The sequence below is a fragment of the Solanum pennellii genome, chromosome 1, assembly GCF_001406875.1.
Source record: "Solanum pennellii chromosome 1, SPENNV200".
In the NCBI taxonomy this organism is placed as follows: Eukaryota; Viridiplantae; Streptophyta; class Magnoliopsida; order Solanales; family Solanaceae; genus Solanum; species Solanum pennellii.
The window spans coordinates 105,880,426-105,906,119 of record NC_028637.1 but is presented as its reverse complement, the minus strand read 5'-3'; the positions used below and the strand labels follow the sequence as shown (position 1 = coordinate 105,906,119).

The 25,694-nt window shown below is 34.7% G+C and overlaps 4 protein-coding genes and 1 pseudogene across 9 annotated transcripts; all 5 read left to right on the top strand.

The window, feature by feature from the left end:
* The first annotated feature begins 2,068 nt into the window (after nt 1–2,068).
* Nucleotides 2,069–3,795, top strand: LOC107004282 (scopoletin glucosyltransferase-like). The gene has a single exon (XM_015202514.2). It carries the CDS (start codon nt 2,241–2,243, stop codon nt 3,696–3,698), a length of 1,458 nt encoding a protein of 485 aa, XP_015058000.1. The 5' UTR covers nt 2,069–2,240; the 3' UTR covers nt 3,699–3,795.
* Nucleotides 3,796–4,001: 206 nt separating this feature from the next.
* LOC107004293 lies at nt 4,002–5,655 on the top strand (annotated as a pseudogene).
* Nucleotides 5,656–6,317: 662 nt separating this feature from the next.
* Nucleotides 6,318–8,916, top strand: LOC107004304 (cysteine proteinase RD21A-like). The gene is made up of 5 exons (XM_015202532.2): nt 6,318–6,971; nt 7,209–7,444; nt 7,549–7,689; nt 7,874–8,326; nt 8,608–8,916. The coding sequence occupies exons 1-5, from the start codon at nt 6,494–6,496 to the stop codon at nt 8,710–8,712; spliced, it is 1,413 nt and encodes a 470-aa protein (XP_015058018.1). The 5' UTR covers nt 6,318–6,493; the 3' UTR covers nt 8,713–8,916.
* Nucleotides 8,917–10,106: 1,190 nt separating this feature from the next.
* On the top strand, nt 10,107–18,672 carry LOC107004237 (phosphatidylinositol 3,4,5-trisphosphate 3-phosphatase and protein-tyrosine-phosphatase PTEN2A). Of its 5 annotated transcripts, none has more exons than XM_015202484.2 (13): nt 10,107–10,486; nt 11,935–12,386; nt 13,480–13,581; nt 13,674–13,730; nt 13,855–13,920; nt 15,276–15,452; nt 15,558–15,644; nt 15,724–15,788; nt 15,907–15,983; nt 16,323–16,369; nt 16,701–16,831; nt 17,623–17,692; nt 17,855–18,672. In XM_015202484.2, exons 2-13 carry the CDS (start codon nt 11,955–11,957, stop codon nt 18,401–18,403), a joined length of 1,860 nt encoding a protein of 619 aa, XP_015057970.1. In that variant the 5' UTR covers nt 10,107–10,486; nt 11,935–11,954; the 3' UTR covers nt 18,404–18,672. The 5 variants fall into 5 exon arrangements, with proteins under 5 accessions (XP_015057970.1, XP_015057992.1, XP_027774722.1 ...); XM_015202506.2 differs by having other exon boundaries at nt 10,138–10,472; XM_027918921.1 differs by having other exon boundaries at nt 10,139–10,472; nt 11,866–12,386.
* A 1,026-nt stretch (nt 18,673–19,698) lies between these two features.
* On the top strand, nt 19,699–22,813 carry LOC107012568 (elicitor-responsive protein 1). 2 transcript variants are annotated; one of them, XM_015212446.2, is made up of 7 exons: nt 19,699–19,915; nt 19,994–20,098; nt 20,192–20,318; nt 20,405–20,476; nt 21,852–21,897; nt 22,007–22,301; nt 22,394–22,813. In XM_015212446.2, exons 1-7 carry the CDS (start codon nt 19,870–19,872, stop codon nt 22,432–22,434), a joined length of 732 nt encoding a protein of 243 aa, XP_015067932.1. In that variant the 5' UTR covers nt 19,699–19,869; the 3' UTR covers nt 22,435–22,813. The 2 variants fall into 2 exon arrangements, with proteins under 2 accessions (XP_015067932.1, XP_015067939.1); XM_015212453.2 differs by having other exon boundaries at nt 19,701–19,915; nt 22,397–22,813.
* Nucleotides 22,814–25,694: the final 2,881 nt, after the last annotated feature.

Here is a 25,694-nt window from a genome sequence, read left to right as displayed (position 1 = left end):
ATTTGCAGTGGCTTAGCCGAAAATTTTATGAGCAACTTCCATAAAAATTATATCAAAATATAAAATTATATTTGTATGGTATGATTATAGTTTGCTTAATTGTGCTTCATATCAAATATAAAAATATATATATTGCTATACATATACAAAAGAAAATAGTTGTATAATCTGTTTCTGTATATATATATATATATATACAAAAAAGATCAATTGTATAATCTGTATTTGTATAAAACGAGAAAGAGAGAAAGACAAACTGAGCAAGGAAAGATTGTATTAGCATAATCATAAGTGTATATGACGAAAATATATGCATTTGTATTTGTATGTACAATTTTCTCATGCTTTACTCAAACAGAAACACAATGTATATTTATATAAAGTGAGAAAGGTGAGTGAGAGTGGCGAGAGAGATCTGGAGAGTGGCGAGCGACATCTAGAAGAGGGGAACGAAAATATATGTATATATACAATTTTTTCTCACTTTGTTTGCATTTTATACATTTGATTTTGTATAAAAGTGAGAGAGGCGAGAGAGACTGTCAGCAAGAGCGAGAGTGACGAGCGAGATTCACAAGGAGAGAGGCGAAATAGCAGCAATTTGCTATGAGGTACAATTAAATCAAACTATATTTATATCATTTAATTGGAATTAATAGTTTGCTATTATATATAATTTTTTCTCAATTCTTAATAAAGGGGTCAAAAATTGAAAAAATAGACACACGACGTAGTCAAAGAGGGATTTGACATCTACCATATATGTCTACAAAAGTATTTTAACCATATTTAAATAATATAATTTTCATCTATTAGGCTATTCACTTGAAATTTTTATCTTCACGTAGTTTATTAGGAAACATTAAAATAAATTTGATAAAGAGTTATGCTTCATTCAAACTCATGGTACTATAATTGGAAATATGACCTCTTAACTACTGTTGTTCTAAGAATGGCTACTAGAGTACTTACAAGTTACGACAAACGATATCTCATCGTTTGTCTCATTATATCTAAGGGATCGTTTGGTAGAAGTTAGAAAATAAATAAATCATAATAGGAGAGAATAGGGCCAATGACTTATCATAAGGATTTGGTACCTGGGCTCACAGAAGAATGGCTGGTTCGGTGTGCATTTTGGCCCAACTTAAGCTAAGAAATTATACTCCAATGTTGGGCTGATTGCAGACTAGGCCCAATATAATTATGGGCCAAGATCTGGATCTCTACCTTAGCTACGCATCCAAATGAATATGGGCTATTGGGCCATGATACATGTTAAAAACAAGGAAATCTCCTCCCCAGAAAATAATTATGTTTAGACTTTATATGTAAAAGATAATTTTTTTCTTGTACAAATATATAATAAAACTAGAAAAATAAATATTATAAATGAACTACGAAACCAATTCTCCGGTACAAAACGGTCATCTTCGAAAGTCTTACACAGTGAGACTACAATAAACTTCTTGTTAGCTAGTCTTGATGAGTGGCTAAAAAAAATTTTTGACCCTTCATATAAAATTGACACTTACTTTTAGTTAAATGAATATGTAATTTTTTAAAAAAATTATTATTATTTTTTAATTTTACTTAATTATGATAAATTAAGATAGTTTGATGCATGGAGTGAGTTTTTTTTTTTTTTTTTATGATTTTCCACCCACTCCTAGTGTGTAGACTCTAGAGCTTGTATTAGAGTCTGTCTAAATCTGAATCATACATTATAAAAATCTATTTGGTAGTAATGTTTCCAACAAGATTTTGTATATGGAGCGAGTTAGTGTAATGGGGTGTGTTTGATAGAGTAATTTTACAATGTTTAATTTGATCCAATCAAGTCTGCAACAAGTCAACTATACATGTGTCCAAATTTGAATAAACAATTCAAACCCATCACTCTCTAAAACCTCAATCAGACAGAAAGAAGAAAACATTGGAAACTAATTGCACATGAGGACTAGAAAAAAAGAAGAAGCCAAAGATCAATCCCATCTAGACATAAAAAAAATCATAGAAACTATAGAAATTTTACTTTTCTTGCACATCACAAATATTAAATTGTAGGAAACAGTCAGCAATGACGACTTACATACTTTTTGACAAGTAAATACAGCATGAAACATTAGCTTAAACCAGAACAGCATTTTAAATATCTTGGTTCAACTATAAAAGCAGGATGAGCAAAGGCTAGAAATACAACTACTCCTAATACACCATTCTTTTATCTTAGCAAAACTATGGATAAAAGAGCTGATCAACTTCATGTCTACTTTTTGCCAATGATGGCTCCAGGCCACATGATACCATTAGTAGACATGGCCAGGCAATTTTCCAGGCATGGTGTGAAGGTAACAATCGTCACGACTCCTCTTAACGCGACTAAATTCTCCAAAACAATCCAAAAAGACAGAGAGTTTGGCAGTGATATTTGCATCCGGACAACTGAATTCCCTTGTAAAGAAGCTGGATTGCCAGAGGGATGTGAAAACTTAGCTTCTACTACTACTTCAGAAATGACAATGAAATTCATCAAAGCCTTGTACTTGTTTGAACAGCCTGTTGAAAAGTTCATGGAGGAAGATCATCCAGATTGTCTAGTAGCAGGAACATTCTTCGCATGGGCTGTTGATGTTGCAGCCAAGCTGGGAATTCCAAGGCTAGCTTTTAATGGCACTGGTTTACTTCCTATGTGTGCTTATAACTGTTTGATGGAACACAAACCTCATTTGAAGGTTGAATCCGAGACGGAAGAGTTCGTCATCCCTGGCCTTCCTGACACAATAAAGATGTCAAGATCAAAGCTTTCACAACACTGGGTGGATGAAAAAGAAACCCCAATGACGCCAATAATTAAAGATTTTATGCGAGCAGAAGCGACTAGTTATGGAGCTATTGTAAATAGCTTTTATGAGCTAGAACCAAATTATGTTCAACACTTCAGGGAAGTAGTAGGGAGAAAAGTGTGGCACGTTGGTCCTGTTTCGCTCTGCAATAAAGACAATGAAGATAAATCACAAAGAGGGCAAGACAGTTCCCTTTCTGAGCAAAAGTGTTTGGATTGGCTCAATACCAAGGAACCAAAATCAGTAATTTATATATGTTTCGGAAGCATGTCCATCTTTTCATCAGATCAGTTGCTTGAGATAGCAACTGCTCTCGAAGCATCAGACCAGCAATTCATATGGGTGGTGAGGCAAAATACAACAAATGAAGAGCAGGAGAAGTGGATGCCAGAAGGATTTGAGGAAAAGGTGAACGGACGAGGTTTGATAATAAAAGGATGGGCACCTCAGGTGCTTATCCTTGATCATGAAGCTACTGGAGGTTTCGTGACTCATTGTGGATGGAACTCATTGCTCGAAGGAGTAAGTGCTGGAGTGCCAATGGTCACATGGCCGCTATCAGCTGAGCAATTTTTTAATGAAAAGCTACTCGTAGAGATATTAAAGATTGGAGTACCAGTAGGTGTTCAGGCCTGGTCTCAAAGAACAGATAGCAGAGTCCCAATTAACAGGGAAAACATATTAAGAGCAGTGACCAAATTGATGGTTGGTCAGGAAGCAGAGGAGATGCAAGGCCGCGCAGCTGCTTTAGGAAAATCGGCTAAAATGGCTGTAGAGAAAGGTGGATCATCTGACAATAGCTTGGTTTCCTTACTAGAAGAATTGAGGAATGGGAAGAGCAGCTCCAACTGATTGGAATTTCTTTCAATGTATTGTTACATCATTTATGTGTCGAGACAATTCGGACTTTCTTTGCTATATAATACTATATAGTTTGATTTCCTTGAGAGTTTAGATGTTCGTAATTTTTTTTTTTTGACGAAAAACATACAGAGACAAATCCTAGACATAAAAATATGATAACAACAGGTCTAGTTTACTTATCTTGTACTCAAATCAGAATTTCCGAAGTACAAAAAGTCAGCAATGGCACCTTACATACCATAGAAAAGTAATGCTCCCATGAAGACGTTAGCAAAATCAGAAGTTCCAAAAATCCTTGTTTATCTATAAAAACATGACGAGCAAAGACTAATAGATATACAACACCTTCTACTTTCTTTTATTTCCTGTTCTTTTTCAGTTCATCAGCTGTTTTTCTTATCTATTCCTTGGCTACCATGGATAAAAGAAGTGATCAACTTCACATGTACTTTCTGCCTATGATGGCCCCTGGCCACATGATACCACTAGTAGACATAGCCAGGCAATTTGGTAGACATGGAGTGAAGGCAACCATTATCACTACTCTTCTCAACGCGTCTAAATTCTCTAAAACAATCCAAAGAGACAGAGAGATGGGCAGTGATATTAGCATCCGTACAGTCAAGTTTCCTTGCAAAGAAGCTGGATTGCCGGAGGGCTGTGAAAACATAGCTTCTACAACTAGTAGACTGATGTATCTGAATTTCATCAAGGGAACGGTTCCTTGAGGAAGACCATCCAGATTGTCTAACAGCAGCCCCTCAATTTTCATTGGCTGTTGATGTTGCAGCCAAGCTGGGAATTCCAAGACTAGCTTTTAATGGCACCGGTTTTTTCCCTTTTTGTGCTTTACATGGTTTGATGGAACACAAACCTCATTTGAAAGTTGAATCCGAGACCGAAGAATTTGTCATCCCTGGACTTCCTGACACAATAAAGATGTCAAGACAAAAGCTTTCAGAACACTTGAAGGATGAAAAAGGTACCCCAATGACTGCTATAGTTAAAGATATGATGCAAGCAGAAACGACTAGTTATTGAGCTATTGTAAACAGCTTTTATGAGATGGAACCAAATTATGTAAATCACTTCAGGGAAGTAGTAGGAAGAAAAGTATGGCACGTTGGTCCTGTTTCGCTCTGCAATAAAGACAATGAAGATAAATCACAAAGAGGGCAAGACAGTTCCTTTTGTGAGCAAAAGTGTTTGAATTGGCTCAATACCAAGGAACCAAGATCAGTCATTTACATATGTTTCAGCAAATGGCAGTGTTTTCATCAGCTCAGTTGCTTGAGATAGCAATAGCTCTCGAAGCATCAAACCAGCAGTTTATCTGGGCGGTAACACATACTACAATCAACGACGAGCAGAATGAGTGGATACCAGAAGGGTTTTGAGGAAAAGCTGAACAGACGAGGTTTGATAATAAAAGGATGGGCACCTCAGGTGCTAATCCTTGATCATGAAGCTATTGGAGGTTTTGTGACTCACTGTGGATAGAACTTATTGTTCGAAGGAGTAAGTGACACCGCTATCAGCTGAGCAATTTTTTTAATGAAAAGCTACTAGTAGAGATATCAAAAATTGGAGTTCCAGTAGGTGCTGATGCTTGGTCTAACAGAACAGATAGCACAGTCCCACTAAACAGGAAAGACATCGAAAGAGCAGTAAGAAAACTGGTGGTTGGTCAGGAAGCTGAGGAGATGCAAGGCCGTGCAGCTGCATTAGGAAAATTGGCTAAAGGGGCTGTGGAGAAAGGTGGATCATGTTACAGCAGTTTGATTTCGTTACTAGAACAATTGAGGAACAGAAAAATTAGCTCTAGCTGATGCGAATTTTTTCATATGTTGCTGAAACTAAACCACTATAAAAATATTGTATCACATCAATTCCAAATTATGTATACCAAATTACATTTTTATAAGTAAGCAAGAGTTCTTATGCATAGACCAGCTCTATGATTGTTGCAAACGCTAATTAGTGGCATCATGTTATGTACTCCATTAAGTTGTGTCAAACAGGACAATTCATATTAATAGATGTTAAGTAATTGAATGGTCTATTTTGAAAGTTATTGAAAAAAAAGGGATCATAACATACTGAAAGTGCATATGAACTTAAAAAGTAAGTATACAAAAGGAAAAAGAGTGAGTCGAATCAGTTCAACTATGAAAGGAATACGTGCACTAGAAGAAAAGGGAACAACGGTAAAGTTGTCTTTTTTTTATTTCATCTTCCTATTCTATTGAGTAATTCTCAATTAAATCATATACCTATAATTCATTAAATTGACGTGTAAAATCATCAGTTAACATATGTTTTTTCTATTTCAGTATAAGCTACTCCAAAACCGAGTAAAACTGATTTGAATTTGAAAGCAAAACAAAGACTAATAAGATGAAAAATATCATAAAAGTAATTAACTTTGGAATAATTACAAATTACAATTCTTGTTGAATAAGAAAGGTCAATATTTTCATAATTTGAAAGGTTCACACAATTCACGAATAGCATGAAACTTGTAATTTTCCCTATTTTAACGGAGATGGATTCTATGTATATAGACACACACACCCTAAATATCCTCAAATTCATATATTTTCTCTTTACCATTCCACCATTAATCTCAATATTGATAAACATTTTTACCCATTAATCACAATATTCTTATTTTGAGTTGTTCTCTTCCTCTCAAATATAAACTCTGTTTCTATATAAAGACTTGTCTCACCATTCTCTCCAATAACCCAAACAACAAACAAGAAGAAGAAGAAAAAAAAAAGATGACTTTTTTCAGGCCTTTGTTCTTGTTTCTTCTTACATTTTTTGTCCTTTCATCTGCTCTTGACATGTCCATCATCAGTTACGATGAAAAGCATGCAGATTTAGGGGCAACAAATCATCGTACAGACGATGAAGTTAAGGGATTGTATGAATCTTGGATTGTTAAGCATGGAAAGAATTACAATGCCATTGGAGAAAAGGAAAAAAGATTTGAAATTTTTAAAGATAATTTAAGATTCATCGACGAGCAAAACGCTGAGACCAGACCGTATAAACTTGGGTTGAATCGATTTTCTGATCTTACCAACGATGAGTACCGTGCCCTGTTTGTAGGTGGACGGTTCGATAAAAAGACGAGGCTTTTGAAGAACCCTAAAAGCGAACGTTACGCTTTTAAGGCCGGCGAAAAGTTGCCGGAATCCGTTGATTGGAGACAGAAAGGCGCTGTTGCCCCTGTTAAAGACCAAGGCCAATGTGGTGAGTTTTTTTTTTCTTTTCTTTCTGTTGGAGGAAGATTACTTTCAATGGAGTGTTGACAAGAGTCTTATTTAGGTCAAAAGTTATTATTTGTATGTTGTGTTTGATCTATTTTGTCGAGTCTTCAAGTTGATTGCTGTTTAATCTTTCTTTGATTATGACGAAACTCATATATATGTTGATTGAGCATGTGAGATATCGTCGTTAGGACTGAAGTTGTATATTTTTAATTTGAAGGGAGTTGCTGGGCATTCTCTACGGTTGGAGCTGTTGAAGGAATAAATCAAATTGTAACCGGTGAATTAATTTCCCTCTCTGAACAAGAGCTTGTTGATTGTGACAAGAGCTATAACCAGGGTTGTAATGGTGGTCTCATGGACTACGCCTTTGAATTCATTAAAAACAATGGCGGCATTGACACTGAGGCTGACTATCCTTACCGTGCTAAAGATGGTACTTGTGATTCAAACAGGGTATGTTAGACCATACTTTCTAGAGAACATCCAAAATATTACTCATGTATAAGTTTTATGTACCAAGTAATTGATGGTCTGCTAACAAAATTTTTGTCATTCAGAAAAATGCTCGGGTTGTCTCCATTGATGGATATGAAGATGTTCCCATAAATGATGAGAAATCATTGATGAAGGCATTGTCAAATCAACCAGTTAGTGTTGCTATTGAAGCTGGTGGCAGAGCTTTCCAGCACTACTCATCGGTATGAGAACAATTCTAAGACTAGTATTGTCTGTGCCTAAACCCATTGACTCTTTAAGTTTTGGATTAGTTCCTGCAATAATAGTATGCCTAATCTGCAATTATGGCTTCTAATGCCTTGTTTTTTCTACTTAAAAAAACTACCATACTCATTTACACTTTCTTTTCCTTTTTAAATCTTGAAGGGTGTTTTCACTGGATACTGCGGGACACAACTAGACCATGGTGTAGTTGCAATTGGCTATGGAACAGATAATGGTTCAGATTACTGGATTGTGAGGAATTCATGGGGTCCTAACTGGGGAGAAAGTGGATACATTAGGCTCGAGCGAAATTTAGCTAATAGCACTAGTGGAAAGTGTGGAATTGCAATGGAGCCCTCTTACCCTCTTAAGAATGGCGCAAATCCTCCTAATCCCGGTCCATCTCCTCCTAGTCCTGTAGCACCATCAACCGTTTGCGATGAGTACTATAGCTGCACCGAGGGCACTACTTGCTGCTGCATTTATAAGTATGGCGACTACTGTTTTGGCTGGGGATGTTGTCCTTATGAGTCTGCTACCTGCTGTGATGACAACAACAGCTGCTGTCCACATGATTATCCTGTCTGTGATGTTAATTCAGGCACTTGTCAAATGGTAAGATTTTCCTCCCTCCGCCCCAAAACTTTTTTCGTTTCAAAAGTCAAGTATGATGAAAACATACATTTTCAAACAACAGTTGAAGTTCACATAGTTTGAATCTTGAGAAGCAAAAAACTACAAATAATTTGAAACAGAAAGAGTAAGCTTTTACTGTTCAGGCTAGCTTGCGCTTACCTAGACAATTTCATTGAGTCGTTGACAAGAAATTATGCAACATTTTGTTAGTTTCTGCAATAACTCTAACCTGATTTTCATCAAATTTATTTGTTTGGCAGAGCAAGGATAGTCCATTGAGTGTAAAAGCATTGAAGAGAGGTCCTGCTACTGCTAGAGTAAACTGGTCAGGGATGAAATCTAACAGGAAAGTGAGTTATGATTGAGTAATTTAGCAACTGCAGGTGAAAAGGGCAAAAGGATCATCATGTTTAGGAGAGCTGTTCAATCTGTGGCCTTGGGGCAAATGGGCTGTTTCTGTTGTTGATTGGTTTAGTTAGTATTGTTCCTTTTTTTATTATTTGGCCCAGTGTAAATATTCATCTGAAAATTCTTAATGAAAATTCTAAGTACTATAATGTTTTATTGCATATTACATCTTCAATCAGTCTAAATTTATTCCCATTTTGAACAGCATGTTATTTGGTTATGCATGTTAAATCGTCAATTGACCTACATATATAACATTGTTCTTTTAAGATATAAGCTATTTAATAGCTAATAGAATTCGTCCTTTAAAAACTATACTTTAGAAAAAAGAAAAAAAATACTGGGGAACCGGCTCCCAACTTTATTTTCTTTAACTTATAAAAATATTTACTAGGTTAAACATTAACAATGTTAACCTAATTAATCAATCTTTCTTTCTGTTTATTTATTCGTCTTCTTCACTTTCCTTTTACTTTTTAAGTAGTACCAGATTTTCTAATTCTATAACTTTTTAATATGGGGTTAGCTACCTAGCTTAAAGGGAAAAAAAACACATTTAGATTGATTAAAGATTTAATGTGCTTCCCAAAGAAGCTATTTGCCCCGTTTGTTAAGAATGTTAAATTATCTTTCATTACTTTTAAAGTTAAGTACTTATTATAAAGAAATTATATTATTAATTTAATTAAATTAAATTTTTATCATATTAATGTATAACTAGAGGCATATCTAAGATTTCAGAAGGAAAGGTGCAATATTACAAAAAAATACATTTAAGATATAAATTTAGTTGATTTGACTTTTACGTTTTTAACACTAAATCGTTAAATTTTAAAAAATTATAGGTGCAACATATATTATACTATTAGTTTTGAATTTTTAATATATATATTTAATCTAATTTATGGGTTCACATAAACCACGGAAACCCCTCTAAATATGCCTTTGATAACTACATATTTATAGTCTTTGTTTTTACTAGATCTTTTCTCTACCCACGTTAGAGAGATATCAATAGTGTTTTCATGATAATTATTTTGAAAATAGGTTGTGTTTATTCTTCTATGATAATTCTTTTAGAAATATCCCTTTTAATTTATTTTTTTTTTACAAAAAATGGTCAAAATTTTTTTAAAACTATTTTGAAAATAGTTCACAATTTACCCCTAAACTATATTACGATTTAAAACAATTATCTTTTCATTAAATTATTGAGTTAAAAATATTCTTTTTATTAACGAAAATTATTAAATGCAACAATAAATACCACATTATAACCAATAAAATTTCACTGCAACATAGACTCAAAGATTCATTTTTTTTAGTGATAAAAAAAGGATAATATTATCCGTAGTGAAGTGAGGAGTAAGATTTGGGAAAGAAGTGCCAAATTTCAGAGACGTAATGACGGACAAAAGAAAATAACTGAAAGTATAGGGATCTCTGGATAAATATTGCAACGTTCATTGGATTTGTTTCGATCTGAAAAAAGAGTGAGAGAGAGACAAATAAGCATACAAGTCGGAGACTCAAACCGCCGCCGTTCTAAACTGACCGCCGCCGTTGCCTCCGATTCTTAACTATTTTAGTTTCGCTGTCAGACAAGTTGGTGATAAAAATACGACACCGTCGAAAACCTTCTCCAGTCACCCACCGCCGTCGCTGTTGGCTCTGATTCCAAGCTGTTCCACTTCTCCTTGCCGCCGTCTGTTTTGAGTTAAGCATATACATGTGCGTTATTGAATGTTTAATTTGTTACTCAGCACTTTTCAATTCGTTGAATATTGCGGATCGGTGAATTAGTTTGTCCAAATTGATGGATGAAAGTTAATTTTGGAATTTTCGCTAGTTGACTTAATAGTAGTTTCCAGATCACTGTTTGTTTCCCTTTATGGCAATGAAGTAGTTCTGGTACTAATTATATAGATAATTCTCATTTACGTCAATGAAGTGGTTGAGAGCATGAGGCCTTAGGTTCAAGACAAAAACACTAGGTGATTCTTCCCAGAGTTACCTGTTTACTGGTGGGAAGGAGGTGGTGGGTATCCCGTAGAATTAGTCTGAGGTATGTGAAAAAGGCAAAAGGATTTGTTTGTATTATTGTTCTTATTTATATGCCTTAGCACTAAGAAAAAGGTTTTCTTGAATGGCCCATTATCGGACAATCACGCTGTCAAAGATCACTGACCTAAACACTTGTATAATTGCACAGCAAGGGGTTTGTTGAGCAATGCGTGTTTGTTCATGTGTGGTCAGGGAACTCTGCGTTTAACATGAATTTGAGGTATATGATGGAAGGGGAATGGATTGTTGAGCCTGGAACTTGAGTGGTGATTTATTGAAAGAGTGCCCACGAGAGAAGATTTCATTTGCTTGACAAATATTAAGTTTATCAGATGTAAATAAATCAGGGTTACATGGAATCATCCAGATTTTGAGAATGCAGGGATAAAGGAATAGTTTGGCCCTTGGGGAATTCTCGGTTAACAAAAAAAAAAAGAAAGGAAGAGAAGGAATAGAGTAAAAGTAATGAGAAATATGCATGCAAAGTAATTTTCTGTGAAGATAGTCATTTCAGATTTTTTAATTTTCCTTGGGACAGTTGAGTATTAGAATCTTATTACTGAACATAGAAAATAATGTAAGTTCTTGCGAAGTACAAAGTGTTTCTTTTCAATGAAGAGGATAAATGGAGTGAAATTTTGAGTTATCATCTAAGATGACTTATTACTGTGTTAAGTGAATTACTAGATTGCTGATGAGATCAACTCAATTTCCAACCTTAATCTTTATCATTGTAGATTTCCACTGTGCTAGTATATGCAGGCGTACATACCACCAACCACACACTAGCACATATGGAGATGGGCATGCCGCATGAGCACAGATATATGTTCCTGATACGCATAGATGTATTGGTGTAGGAAATAATGCAGTGTGTTGTGATAGCTGGCTTGATTTTTTGGATGTTCAATGTAATATATATTCTTATGAAAATGTAAGGCCTCAATGGTGTTTGATAAATGTATATTGATTCACTAAAAAATGTGCGCATGCATAAATGTTTGTATCATGTAATGTGTATCAACATGGGAATTTTTTCTATGCAGCTTCTTGATGAACCCCGCTTAAGCTGTGAGATATTCCAGTCAATGTTTGCTGATATTCTGTCATTGCAGTGAAGAAATTTGGCAGTATAATGGATTCTGGATCTGCTGATGTATCAAATTCACAACCTGTTACAACATCAAGTGTAGCAAGGTCTACTGCAGTGGAGTCTGCACCAGTTCAGTCAACAGAAGAGGCGCCTTCAAAGATCTCTACTTCAGGCATCTCGTCATGGGCCAAAAATTTAAAAATTCCACAACCGTTCACTGGGTCCCAAGATGAACAATCATCCGGAAATGCTCCCAAATCAACCTTTGCCCGTTTAACTGGTGGGCTTGGAATGCGTCTGTCCCCTAAATCTCCTACGTCTCCTACAGATGAACATGTTGATGGAACATCAACATCACCAACCAGTTTATTTGGAACATTCACCAAAGGATTGGTTGACTCTTCAAAGAATGCAGTGAAGGCTGTGCAGGTTAAAGCGCGACATGTTGTATCCCAGAATAAGAGAAGATATCAGGTAAAAAAAATATGTTGATGGCTCAAGTTTTCTACTCATTCTTATATTTTTTCCATATGAGGAGATCATCGATTATTGAAACACTTTAATGTTGTTGTTTGCCTCTCTTCCTACTATGAAGAACCACTGTGGTTTGTATTCTTAATAAGTTGATTGGTTCAATTCTACAAAACTGGTTTAAACGTTTCAGTTTCTTGTATTTTCATCCTCTATCTTAATCAACTTGCATCTGTATTACGGAGTTCGAACAAAATGTTTTAAATACTTATTTCATGCCTCACTATGTGAGAGTTGATACACTGCTCTTTGGGTTGTTGGAAGTTCGATGCAGCCTGCATTGACATGGGCATGAGTTGCTTCTTAAAGAAAGTGTAATGCCATTGTAGACGATTTTCTACTTTGTTGTACTTGGAAGGAATCATGTTGAGCTTCCCTTTATTTGCAAGGCATCTTTATGTAGCTTGTAGTTAAAAGTTAAAACACTGCCAGCACTGTAATAGGATAATGCATATCTATGCAAGATTCAAGAATTAGGATCCACTAACTCCATTCGTTTATGACTCTGTGATGCATCACATCTTTCTTGGTCTCCAATTGTAGGGATCATCAATGTTGTTATATGCCTTCGTGTGAACTATTGACAGTGTGATGTTGTCCTCGAGGTTGATGATAGGTAGTAAGAAGGATTGTTACTTTTAATTCAAATGGTCTGTACTATTAAAAATATAACAATATTCTAGTGCCAACACAATGGGTTACCTGGAATACGGTGATCACTTCCATTAAAGCAGCAAGACAGTAAGATATGTTCATTGACTATTTCAAGAAAAAAAGATATGTTCGTTGAAATTAAAAGGACTTGCTTACCTTCCATGTTCATGGTACCATTGAATCCTCTAGGGATAGAACTTTGTCGGTGGGAGCTGGTATGCATCTTGATCTGTGCTACAAATATTTTTTTTGTCTTTCTTTATCATTTTGATTCTTGCGAGAAGTTTTCTTGCGCACCTTAAAGCATCATGCATATCACACATATTTTTATGAAAAAACATTTCTATCTTCATGTATTGACGTGGCAGTATCCTTTTACTAGGAAGGAGGATTTGATTTAGACTTGACCTACATAACAGAGAATATAATTGCCATGGGATTCCCTGCTGGTGACATGAGCTCTGGCCTTTTTGGCTATGTTGAGGTCAGGAAACCTTATTCTTCATTGCTTGAAGTCAAATAATTATCATGGTATGTGGTTATCCCTAGTTTGATTACATGGAATTTGATATTCAGGGGTTCTACAGAAACCACATGGAAGAAGTAATTAAATTCTTTGAAACTCATCATAAGGTAATAACTTCGAGATCTCGTGTAAAGTTCTATTTCATTTCATTTGGGCCAGTCACTGAAAATCCACTTATCCTTCTATTTTATTGCTACATTTACTCTGTACTCAATCACTTTGATGTTGCAGGATAAATACAAAGTATACAATCTTTGTGCTGAAAGACTGTATGATGCTTCTCTATTCGAGGGGAAGGTGTGTTTCCGTTCTTTTATTTTTTCCTGTTCATTTCCCTTACTTTCATTTCTATGTTGCACCTAATTTGGTAAACATAGAGCCTACCTTTGTTCTCCTTGAATGCTATAGTGAAGATTATTATAACTTTTTTGAGGAAGATGAGAATTATATTTTTTTGTGGAAGATGAAGATTATATTTTTTTGAGGAAGATGAGAATTATAAATTAGTTCACTCCAGTTGCATAAGCAACCATTCTAAATAATACATTTTCTGTGGTTCAAGGAGTTCCAAAATGGTTCACACTCCGCGCGTAAAATGATATAAACAACTCGAATTCTGCTTAAAACATGAACCTATTATATTAACTCATAGGTACAACCAAACAGCTAATGTCCCTTTTTTTTTTGGGGGGGGGGGTGCTACAATATGACATGCAATTCTGCGCCTTATTTTCAATCAGATTGTGTGATATGGAAGGGAGATAATTGAGGGATTGCATGATGGTGGTGAACTTATTAATTTTTTTGTACACGTTCAAGATCATTAAGGTCGCCATTTTTAATGGCTATTTCTAACTTTAATAATCAGCTTTTGATAAATGATACACCTATTTTTTGTCTCTTTTTGGGATTAGAACTTAAGAATACCCACTCTATTGACCACTAGGTGAAATCTTTCAATGCTTCCTAGCCTTGGTGGACAGAGTTGCGTGGTACCTGTTGCTGGTGGAAAGTGGGAGGTATCCTGTGGAATTAGTTGAGGTGCACATGGAAGCTACCCCTGACACCACGGTTATCAAACTAAAAATAAAGTACATGATATTTGATAACTAGAATAGCAACAAAGCCAACATAAACACAGTGGAATGTTAGGGAGGTTGCTATGCTAGTAGATAATGCAATTCTTTGCAACGTCTACTAAAATCTTTCCGCTGACAGACTTCTATTGTTTAGTGTTCAAACTTCTGAAAGACCAAACACTTTTTAAGTACTCTTGATTTTAGGTAATTCCTGAAATTTATCTACAGAGAGATGAAGACTTGAGCCCCTTATTGTTAGTCTGAATTTGATGCAAGTTTGTAAACACAACTTTTTTTCATTTTCTAAAAATGTGGTATAATGTATAGCTTCTGGAAAGCTGCTTAGTATTGTTTACAAGAACTGGGTAAACAGTCAAAGTAGGCCCACTAAACTATGCCAGACTGAAACAGTCAGTGTGGTTTCCAGTTTTTTGTCATTTCAAGACTTAGAAATTGGTGACCCATTTGAGCAAACCACAACTGATTAAACCAACAAAAATCTCACTCCCATAACTGTTTAATGCTGACTCCGAAGTTTCTTGATTCATTTTTCTGTTCATGACTGTGATACAGGTTGCTAGTTTCCCATTTGATGATCACAACTGCCCTCCTATTCAACTCATTATATCATTTTGTCAAAGTGCATACTCATGGTTGAAGGAGGATATCGAAAATGTTGTGGTTGTGCATTGTAAGGCGGGAATGGCAAGAACTGGTTTAATGATCTCTAGTCTTCTTCTATACTTGAAGGTAGGGCTTGTTCTTTTTTTTTCGGTTCATTTGCTCGTAAGTTATCAGATGTTATGGAGTCTTACTTTCAGATTTAAGACACTTAAGTCAATGGTCTTCTTGCAGTTCTTTCCTACAGCAGAGGAATCTATGGATTACTACAATCAAAAGAGATGCGTAGACGGAAAAGGACTAGTGCTGCCGAGCCAGATTGTATGTTAAAATATTACTCTCTTTAAATCTCCACTCCTCCAATAGTGAACTGACAAGTGTAGTGCCTTTTTGTTTCTAGAGATATGTCAAGTATTTCGAACGCATCTTAATGTACTTTAATGGAGAAAACCAGCCTGGACGCAGGTGAATCCCTTGATCCTTCTTGTTCTAAATGCACCTTCAGATTTTCACTATGTTATAATTACAAGAGAAGTAACGAGAAAAGATCTAACTGTAGTCCTTGTCAATGGTGTTCTTACAGGTGCATGCTAAGAGGATTTCGCCTGCATAGGTGCCCTTATTGGATAAGACCTTCTATCACTGTATCTGATCATAATGGTAACTTACATCCTCTTTCTAGATTATTATATTAAAATTATACTCCTGGAAAAAGACAGTCATGCTTAATGTCAATTCAGTAGATGATCTATCTGCTGTTGTTAATCGGACATAATTGTAACAAGTTAATTTGGCATTGAATAACCGATATCCTTATTGGAGTCTGAAAAGGCTGGCTAAACAAGTTGTTAGATTGCCTACGTGTTACAAAGATGTGCCTTACAGAATTTTCCTATCTTATGCTAATAGTTGTGGAGTTTTATTTGCGATCCCTTCTTACATTATAGACTCTTCTGTGTGTTTCCTTCATGATGGTTTCTCCTTGGTGGATATCTGCAGGTGTGCTCTTTTCATCCAAAAAACATCCAAGAACCAAGGATCTATCGGTAGGTTTAATTAATGTGTCATGTCATGCTGTGACACATTCATAAACTACTAAAGAATTGATATCATCCATTTTAGTATTGGATTCTTAATGAGGAGTTGAACCTGCAGTTTAAGTTCTGATATCAGGAGGTAGTAGTGTAGCTTGATTCTCTTTTTCATGTACATCTGTATACTTAAGGAGGTTTAAAAGTAAGCCTTATACTTTATACTTCTTTATTTGTTGTGCTCAAAAGTTTCGTCCTGACAAAGGTATCACATATATTTATAATTGTTCAAAGCTCATACACTTAGTTTCTCTCATTATAGTTGTTATTATGTTTTTCTCTGCAGCCTGAGGATTTTTGGTTCAATGCACCAAAGAAAGGGGTAGTAGTTTTTGCTCTTCCAGGCGAGCCTGGCCTTGCAGAATTAGCTGGGGATTTCAAAATTCATTTTCATGACCGTCAAGGAGACTTTTACTGGTAAATTTACTAATATGAAGTGTTTGAAGGAAAATTGTTTACTTTTATGTTTCATGGACCACCAAGTCGTATACAAATTTCTTTGACCCTTAAATGTCTATTGTATCCCGTGGCGACTCTTAAAAGGCTATGCTATTACCAGATTTCCCTTTCTTGTCCTATGTATAATGCACTATAGATTACTGAATTACATCCTTTATGCCTCTTGGAGATACTATGAATGAAATCATTCTGTACAAATTTTACTGTGTGTTGTCCTTTTCCTATCAGTCCAACTTGTTAGCTATGGTTTCATTAATTTTCTTCTACTAGTACTCCCATAATGGAATAAAGTACTTATCTGTCAAAAGATAATATACTATTTACATATAGATGGATGAGTCAAGGGTATATTATTTATGTTAATGAATTAGGGCTGTGGAATTAAATTTGAAGTTTCCAAGTCCTATATTTGTGACCCTGACAGTCCATATTAGTCGGAATCCCAAATTGTCTAGCTTAGATATATTGGTGCTTTTATGCACCTTTAAGCAGTAAACTTAACTTGCAATTTGAAGCAGAAAAATATAATCTGAAATAGGGTTTAGGGGAAAACTACGACATCACTCATCAACAGAAGTTTATTGTACTTCCACAGTAGGAGAAAAGGGAAAACAGAGATTTGTCGGTACATTTATGTGAAGCCTCTCTGTTTTATTTACTAGATTAGATAGATCCCCACTGCTTAGGAAGACACAGGAGGAAGCAAAGGCTCCTATTTTAGAACTCATATCCGTCTTTTGATCTTTCAGTTGGTTGAATACAACAATGATAGAGAACAGGAAAGTCCTGATGACAAGTGATCTTGATGGTTTTGACAAGGTAATTTCTTATTGATTGAGTGGATTTTTTGAAGATTAGTGGTTGCTGTCCGTTGGCGTATATTATCAGAGAACTTTTTACACAATTTAGAGCACTCGTTTTATCCCTGTAATATATGCTGTCTTCATTTCGTGACTTTTATATGATGGCCTTATTGTGCAGAGAAAGTTACCATCACCTGGTTTCCAAGTGGAAGTAGTCCTTGCGGACTATGATGCTGCCCTTCCTGCTCGACCCCAATCAGAAACTGCCACCAAAGAATCAGCTGACAGTTCAAGTGCTAATCCTACCCCCATGTCTAATCCTACCTCAGGCAGTGAGCCTGCTGACGGAAGTAACGTGAACCAACAACCTGGGAACAATGACAAGGACGATGTGTTCTCAGACAATGAATCTGAGGAACCTGGAATGTCAAAAGCTAGACAATCTAAAGCTGCTTCTGAAGTTAGTGCTCCCACAGATACAAAAAACCCTGGATCAAGGAACAAGGACGATTCAGATAAAATATCAAGCTTGACGCATAAGACAGAACAAGTCTCATTGGGAGACACAAGCTCTGTACGCAGTGAGCCCAAAAAAGATGCCTCAGTCGGAACTACGTCTAGTGTTGATGTGTCCAATCCGGTTGGAGGAGTGAGTGATTTCAAGGTCATGGCAGCTGATGCATCTGTTTTCTCATTTGGAGATGAAGAAGATTATGAAAGTGACTAAAGAGGTCTGTTGTGCAAATTCATGAAGATGTACATAATAGCTTGCGGTTGCTAGGGTCTAGCTTGTTGGATTCTGTTCATTTTATTATGTTGTCATTTTACTTGTTCATGGCTTGCCATTTGATTATCAGTTTCGTAAAGCTATGCCTTAGATTACCTTGGGTTGAAATTGTGCTAAATTTGCATTACTACTGTTCTGGAAGTTTTTATAGAACCTATGCAATGTACTTTACACTGCTTTCCATGACTCAAAAACTGTGGCTTCCTTGACTGCAAGGCAGTGGAGGTATTTGGGGTGTTATCAATAGACATTTGATTTTTGAAGTGCCAAAAAACTATGTTGGCTGAACTGGCAAACTGGTGCTTTAATTGGTATATTCTCACAGGCACAGCAATGAAAAAAGTGAGCCCAAATAAGCACATGGTGTACAGCTCATAAATGTGATCTTCATGTATTTGCCAATAATTCATTATCAATGACTTCCACAAACTCTGCTAACCTGGACTTGTGTTGGCCTTTCCCTGCCATGACCAAACAGAAAGTATTTTGTTTCCTCTAGTTGAACCCTAATTATATTTACCGAACAGATAGGTTCTGAGGAAGTTTTTTTTTTTTTTTTTTTTTAAGAGATTTTGTTCAAGAAGAAGAGTATCATTGATCGCTACTCCGTTAGATAAGTTGAAAATTATAGATGTTGGATTTTTTAAAAGGTAAACACAAAACTAGTACTTATACCTTTTCTAATTTATTTTATTGTTATTACGTCATACAGTAGGAGTAAGGATTGAGTACTCTTTTTATTTTAAAATAAAATAATTTTTTTATTCTTGTTAAAGGTTTCTCGGCTAGAAAATTATCTTACCATATACTAGCAGTTTTTTTAAAAAAGTTGGACTATAAACATGTCCTTAATTATTTCTTCACGATACTTATTAAAAATACAATTACTAACATAGTGAGTCTACCGTTTTCCCCATATTAATTATGAAATAGACGAATTAAAATTTTGAGATTCTGAAGAAGTTTTATTTTTTCCGTAATATTTAATTAAAGGTATAATAGATAAAAAGAAACTTTATCTTTTCTTAAGAAAGTTTATTTTTTCTTAATTTATCAAAATAAATAATAATTAAAAAAAAGTAAATAACTAATTAATTTTAATTTTTAAGTATGCTCGGATACAGAATTAAGAGAAATTTTGCTTGTTAATTAAGTGTCGTGTCACGCCACGCGGCTAGACGATTAAAAGACTTTGTGCTCGTTTTTTCTATTTCGTTGTCCGTGTTTTTGTCATCTCCGCCGCCTTAAACAAATTCTATATAAGCCCCTCCAGGGTTAAACTTACATACTAATGTTCTGTCAAAATCAGTTGAAAAAAAAGTGAGACAACATTTTCCTTCTAACCTAACTTTAAACAATTTTTCTTGATTGGAAAATTTAAAAGAAGTTAAATTCTTGCTACTTCCATGTCAATGATATCTGGCATCCAAGGCCAACTTCTTGAAATCACAGGTATTTTAAAGATTTTCTTGAATTTCCCTTTATATAGAATTTTTTTTTATTGATTTTGTATTCGGAATAATCTTGCAGTGGTTTCTTGCAATAAATTGAAGGACACTGAATGGATTTCAAGACAAGATCCCTATGTTTGTCTTGAATATGGTAGCACCAAATTTCGAACTCGTACTTGTACAGGTGAATTTATTTTTGTTTTTCAAATTAATTTCATGTAGTAATTGTTTCTTCTTTTGTAATATTGATTTGTTGTGGAATAATTATTATACGTAGATGGTGGCAAAAACCCCACATTTCAAGAGAAATTCGTGTTTACCCTTATTGAAGGATTGCAAGAGATTAATGTTGTCGTCTGGAATAGCAATACCCTTACTTATGATGATTTTATCGGAAGCGGAAAGTAATTTTCTTTCTTTTATCTGTTCTGTTCATTATATTTTTTTTTTGTGTTTGTGTACTAATCTTTGATCGATTTTCTAAATCTAGGATTCAACTACAGAAAGTTCTATCAATGGGATATGATGATACTGCTTGGCCAATCCAGACAAAGACTGGCAGGTAAATTTCTAAGATTCTTAAATGTAACAAGAGGAAGAATACATGTATAACAATGAAAACTTTATTGTCAACAAAACGTATACCGAAGGAGAAGCATAACTTAAAGCAGAGATTTAGTTATGGTTAACAAAAGAGATTTAGTCGAACAATGGAAGATTGTACAAGCACTTGCATTTCAGTGATTGGGATAAGTATCATCAAGTGATTGAGAAATTTTGAAGGATCTAGGACCACTGATGTAGTTGCATTTAAACAAATATGAGAACCATTTGTTGGTACTACGCCAAGGAAATACTTATTTAATTGAAGACTTAGAGAAAATAATTTGATCAGTCATGCTGTTTGCCTATCTCAGATGATTAACTTACTTTTAGTATTAAGCTTTTTCAAGTATTGCAAGATTGGAGTGGGTTAAGTTAGTTGATTGCAATCTATGATAGTCGTCATCCTTCTCGATTTTTCTTTTATATGTAGTTCTGAAGCGGACTTTATTGGTTGGTAAGGATTTAAGGAAGATATGATTAAACCTCCTTAAAAGGATATAAGAGGTTGACTGTTTTATCTTAATTTTAGTTATCCTCTTATCATGTGAAGTATCTGACTCAAAACCAGACATGATCCAGACATGATAGTTTATCTTAAGCTTGGGGAAAGGACGAACTTCAAGTCAGGTGCAGAGTTGTGGCTTATAGCTTGAGGTTTGATATTTTTAGATTGTTGGAAAGAAATCTAGTTGTTTGTTAGGCCTTCTAACATTTGAGCTGAAGTCAACCTGAGGGATAAACTTTTCCGGTGATCCATGGGACAATGGTGAAGGGAGTGTATGGAGGTGGGTTGGTTTACTGTATCTTTGATGGATTCGTGGAAATTAAATTCTACTTTTCCTTTTATGGAGTATGTATTAATTGACGAAGAGAGTTGTTACTCTGTATAATTAACAGAGACATATTCTTTTAGGGAGTGCTTGTCTGTCATGTGAGAAGAGAAGTAAAGTGATTTAATAGTTATTGCAAGGATAAAAGCAGAAAAAGAGAGTTCTCCCTGGATAATTTTGTGTCTCACTTCTTCTAGTTCAGATTTTGGACACTTATTTAGCTATTGAGGTACATGATATTATGCCTGAAATTTCGTTCATGACAACGAACCTTGTGATTAACAGAAACCACCATGTCAGTCTTTGTAACTATGTATAAAAGCAATTAATTCAACTTTCAGATTCTCTAAATCTATCTGACGAAATTGTGTTCTATTTGCGGGGATGTTCTATTGGTCATTTTGTTTTGGCTATCGGAGCTGTGATTAATTTAAGTCTCATCACTATACTGGAAAGATATATAAGGATTTGACAGATAGGAACTTATTCCTTCTTTTACAGGCATGCGGGAGAAGTTCGGCTCATAATGTTCTATGCTAATGCCAATGTAAGTAGTACTATGATCTATAGCACCCCCACCCTTTCTCGTTCTGATCCTGGGAGGAGATCAAATCTATCTTATATATCCTTGACATATTTTCTCTTTAAATTTCCAGAAGCAGGCAACAAGTTACGCTCCATCATACACTGCACCACAGCCGCATACGCCTATGTACTCTGCTCCATCATACGCAGCACCAGCAGCAGCTTATCAAACACCGTCTCCATATCCCGCATACCCACCTCATTCAGCAGCATATCCACCAACACCTTATCCTCCTCCTCAAACAACGGCTTACACTCCAGTCTATCCACCGCCTTCAGCATATCCTCCGATTTCGTATCCAGCACATTCAGCGTATCCTCCCGCGTCTTATCCACCACCAACACTGGACTACTCTTATCCTCCAGGTTAGTATGCTTGTAATATGTAGTATTTTCTTCTTTTCGTCTTTCCTAACTTCTCCATAAGGGCTGACTCTTCAACCTTCACAACTTTTTAGCAGGTCCATATCCAGGAACATATCCTCCGCGACCTTACTGAGGCCATCTTCCTACATGCTTGGGTGAAGAATGTGCATATAAGTTTATGGAAAAAGAGGAAAGAATTGTGCATACAGATTTTCACTGAACAGTTTTGCTTAGGCATCTTTGTGTTTGTAAATCATTGAAAAATACAAGGGTTGGATGACTTGTTTGTGATTGTTTGTGCTAAAACTGTTCCATATAATCTTCTTTAGAAAGAAATGAGACTAGCTTATTAGTTTTGTTGGCTGTTGTTTGTCGTCTGTAGTTTGATAATCGAAACGAGGCCTTGCAGGAGGGCATTGTATATGCGTTTGAATCAAACCAGTTGAGAGTGACTGTATGTATCCATGTCTATATGAATTCTATAAGAACAGTTACTATTTTTCATTTTTAAAGTGATCACAAGTTGTGATCGGCTATATGAATTCATGTCTTAAGGTACATAGTCGTGTCACATCAGGTTGAATTTTGCAATAATCTATATGAATAGACATATGAACTAGAAAATCGTTTTGACCATGTGATTAAGCCACTAAATCTCAAAAAGTCTTTTCTACTCATATAAGATTGAACGTTCCACTGTGTAAAGTTTATGAGGTGGCTTTCGGTGTTCCACCATCATTGATTGCCCTTTCAAGTAAATGTGACTTCTAGTTGTGTCCCATTACATTATTTGCTTAAACATTCAAAAGTCCTTTCCTTAGAATGGTCAACCTCACGATGGTGATTATTACTTTTCACTACTCACTAGTTAGAAAAAAGCACATCTCCCTTCTGACTTTTCTCAAATTATCATGTGTTCTTGTGAGCCCTATTATTATTAACTCAATCACGATGTTAAGAGTATCTTTTAATTGATTTCGCATAATAATTGATATAAAAACTAATAGTTCAACGAAATAAAATTAGAGATGTAGCATGAGAATTAACTTAATATCGCCATGCTAGTTTGTAGCGTGGTCCGTGGAGATGCTTACACAAAAAGATGTGTGTATGCTTCGTGACCATAAATACTCAGTTAATAAACTGCTAAATAAGTTCATAGGTGAGTGATCGATCATGTAGAACTTAGTTAAAGGAAAAGATTGGCGGATGGGTGAATAAAGTTCACTTAAAAGAGAAAAATATATACATACTATGTGTAGCGACAATGTTACTGATGAAGTCTTTGGCAAGAGCATTGCGTGAAATAGTTAAAATGAACAATATCACATCATATTTAGAGTATTTTTAAATCGACTTAGCGAAAACACTTTGTACTAGAGGAATTAGTGTTTTTCTAGTGCTAAATCAGGTTCAACATGGCACTATAGTGATTTGGAAAAGAGGAGAAATTATAGAAGAATTTGGGTATTTTGGAATGAAATGAACCAACAACCTACCCAATTACATGGCATGAGGGGGCCTATTTTGACTTTTGAAAAATAATGATGTAAAGATATGGTCTCTTTTTTTTTTGTTAAGATGTTAGTGATTGCCAGGCATTATTACTGTTAATCTTAAAATTAATGATGCATTATAACCTTAATTAACACTATAAAAACAGCTGTATAACTAACTCTATCTCCTCTCTCTTCTTTTACTTTCTTAGTTGGTTTAGGCTGTCCATTACCCCACTTTCTTAATTACAAATACATCAACTAATAGCCCTCTTAATCTGTATTTTTTTACCATTTCTAGTGTGTTTTTAGTGCAATTGTTGCAATGACAATCATATGTCAAAAAGGAAATTATTAAAATGTTAGATTGGTTTGGTTTATCACGCGTCTTTTTTATTATCATGACAAATAATATAGAATGATTTATAACGATTATTTTAGACCGTTAAATCGATTCTACTTTTTTTCAGTTATGTGAATTTGATATTTATAAGTTGACTTTAGTATTTTGTAGAATGATTTTTTTTTATATATAAAAAATTGGTAATTTGTTGCTGTTGCTTTTACCAAATTTTTACGTCCATAATTATGACTAGAGTATTATTTACAAGTAGTATGATTTTAATTGTTTAAAAGTTTTGGAAGCCAACAAATGTTGCAGAGAGTACGTTAAAAAAGACAGAGAGTACTGACTGACAAAGACGAAATCATTTATGACTTTTGAACTAGGACGAAACCATAGCTAACACATTATTTACTTTATCTTAATTAAATCTTATTAGTACAATTACAACTTTAATTATAATTGTTTAATTCCATACCACCGTATTTTCCTTGGAAGATCGAAAATCAATAAACGATCTATTCTTTCCGTCTCATATTATTTATCCATGTTATCATAATAAATAAGAGTATGTGTTTTAAATTATTTGTTCTTATTGAAAATATTGGTATTATAAAATTTCAAATGTTGATCTTGATATTGATAAATCAATTACATGAATAGCGTGTGTTAAAAAAAGTTTAAAAGGATAAATTAATTAAAATATTTTTTTATGACTTCTTAAAATGAGCGTAAAGGAAAAATGAACGAGTAATGTGAGATGAAGAAAATATCGAATAACTTATTTACTTATCAAGCGTCGTATAAGATATATGAAAATTAATACGTAAATAACTTATTTTTCATCTCGCTACAAAACTAGTCGTTTAGTACAATTTGCTTATTAACTTTGAGAGATGTAATTATTGGGGAATTCCAAGACCCTAATGACAACTTTGGAAGCTACTCTTAAACTCTAAAAAGTAGATAGATGCACTTAAAAATCAATCAAAAACCCCTCTTTTAACCAGCACTATTTAGTTTCCTCTATACTAAAGTGAAATCCTCTCTCTATATGCCTATTCCCTGTTCATGGAGTATCTATCTACAAATAATTCACTATAAATTTAAATTTTTTATATAGTTAATAAATAAGAATATGCTACACATGCTATAATTAGTAATGTATTCACTGGGTTGTAATGTAGTAATAATGCTATAATTAATAACTTACTCATTAGGTTGTAGTATAGTGATAGAACTGTCTCACCTTTAATTAAATATTTCAAATTTAAACTCTGAATATAGAGAAAATTTTGATGGAAGCGTTATCTCCGAATGGCCCTGCCGTAGATGATCAAGATTTAGTTCAAACTCATTTGGAGGAATTTTTTTTAAAAGAAGTAGATTAAAAATTATTTGCAGGATGTATATTACATTGTTACTACTTATACTCGTATGGAATATACGGTTCAGAAATTAAAGCAACTGTAAAGTATTATTCATGAGAATATAGTACTGAAGTATTTCTAATTTTATCAAAAATTACTATTCTTATAAAAAGGACATATCTTT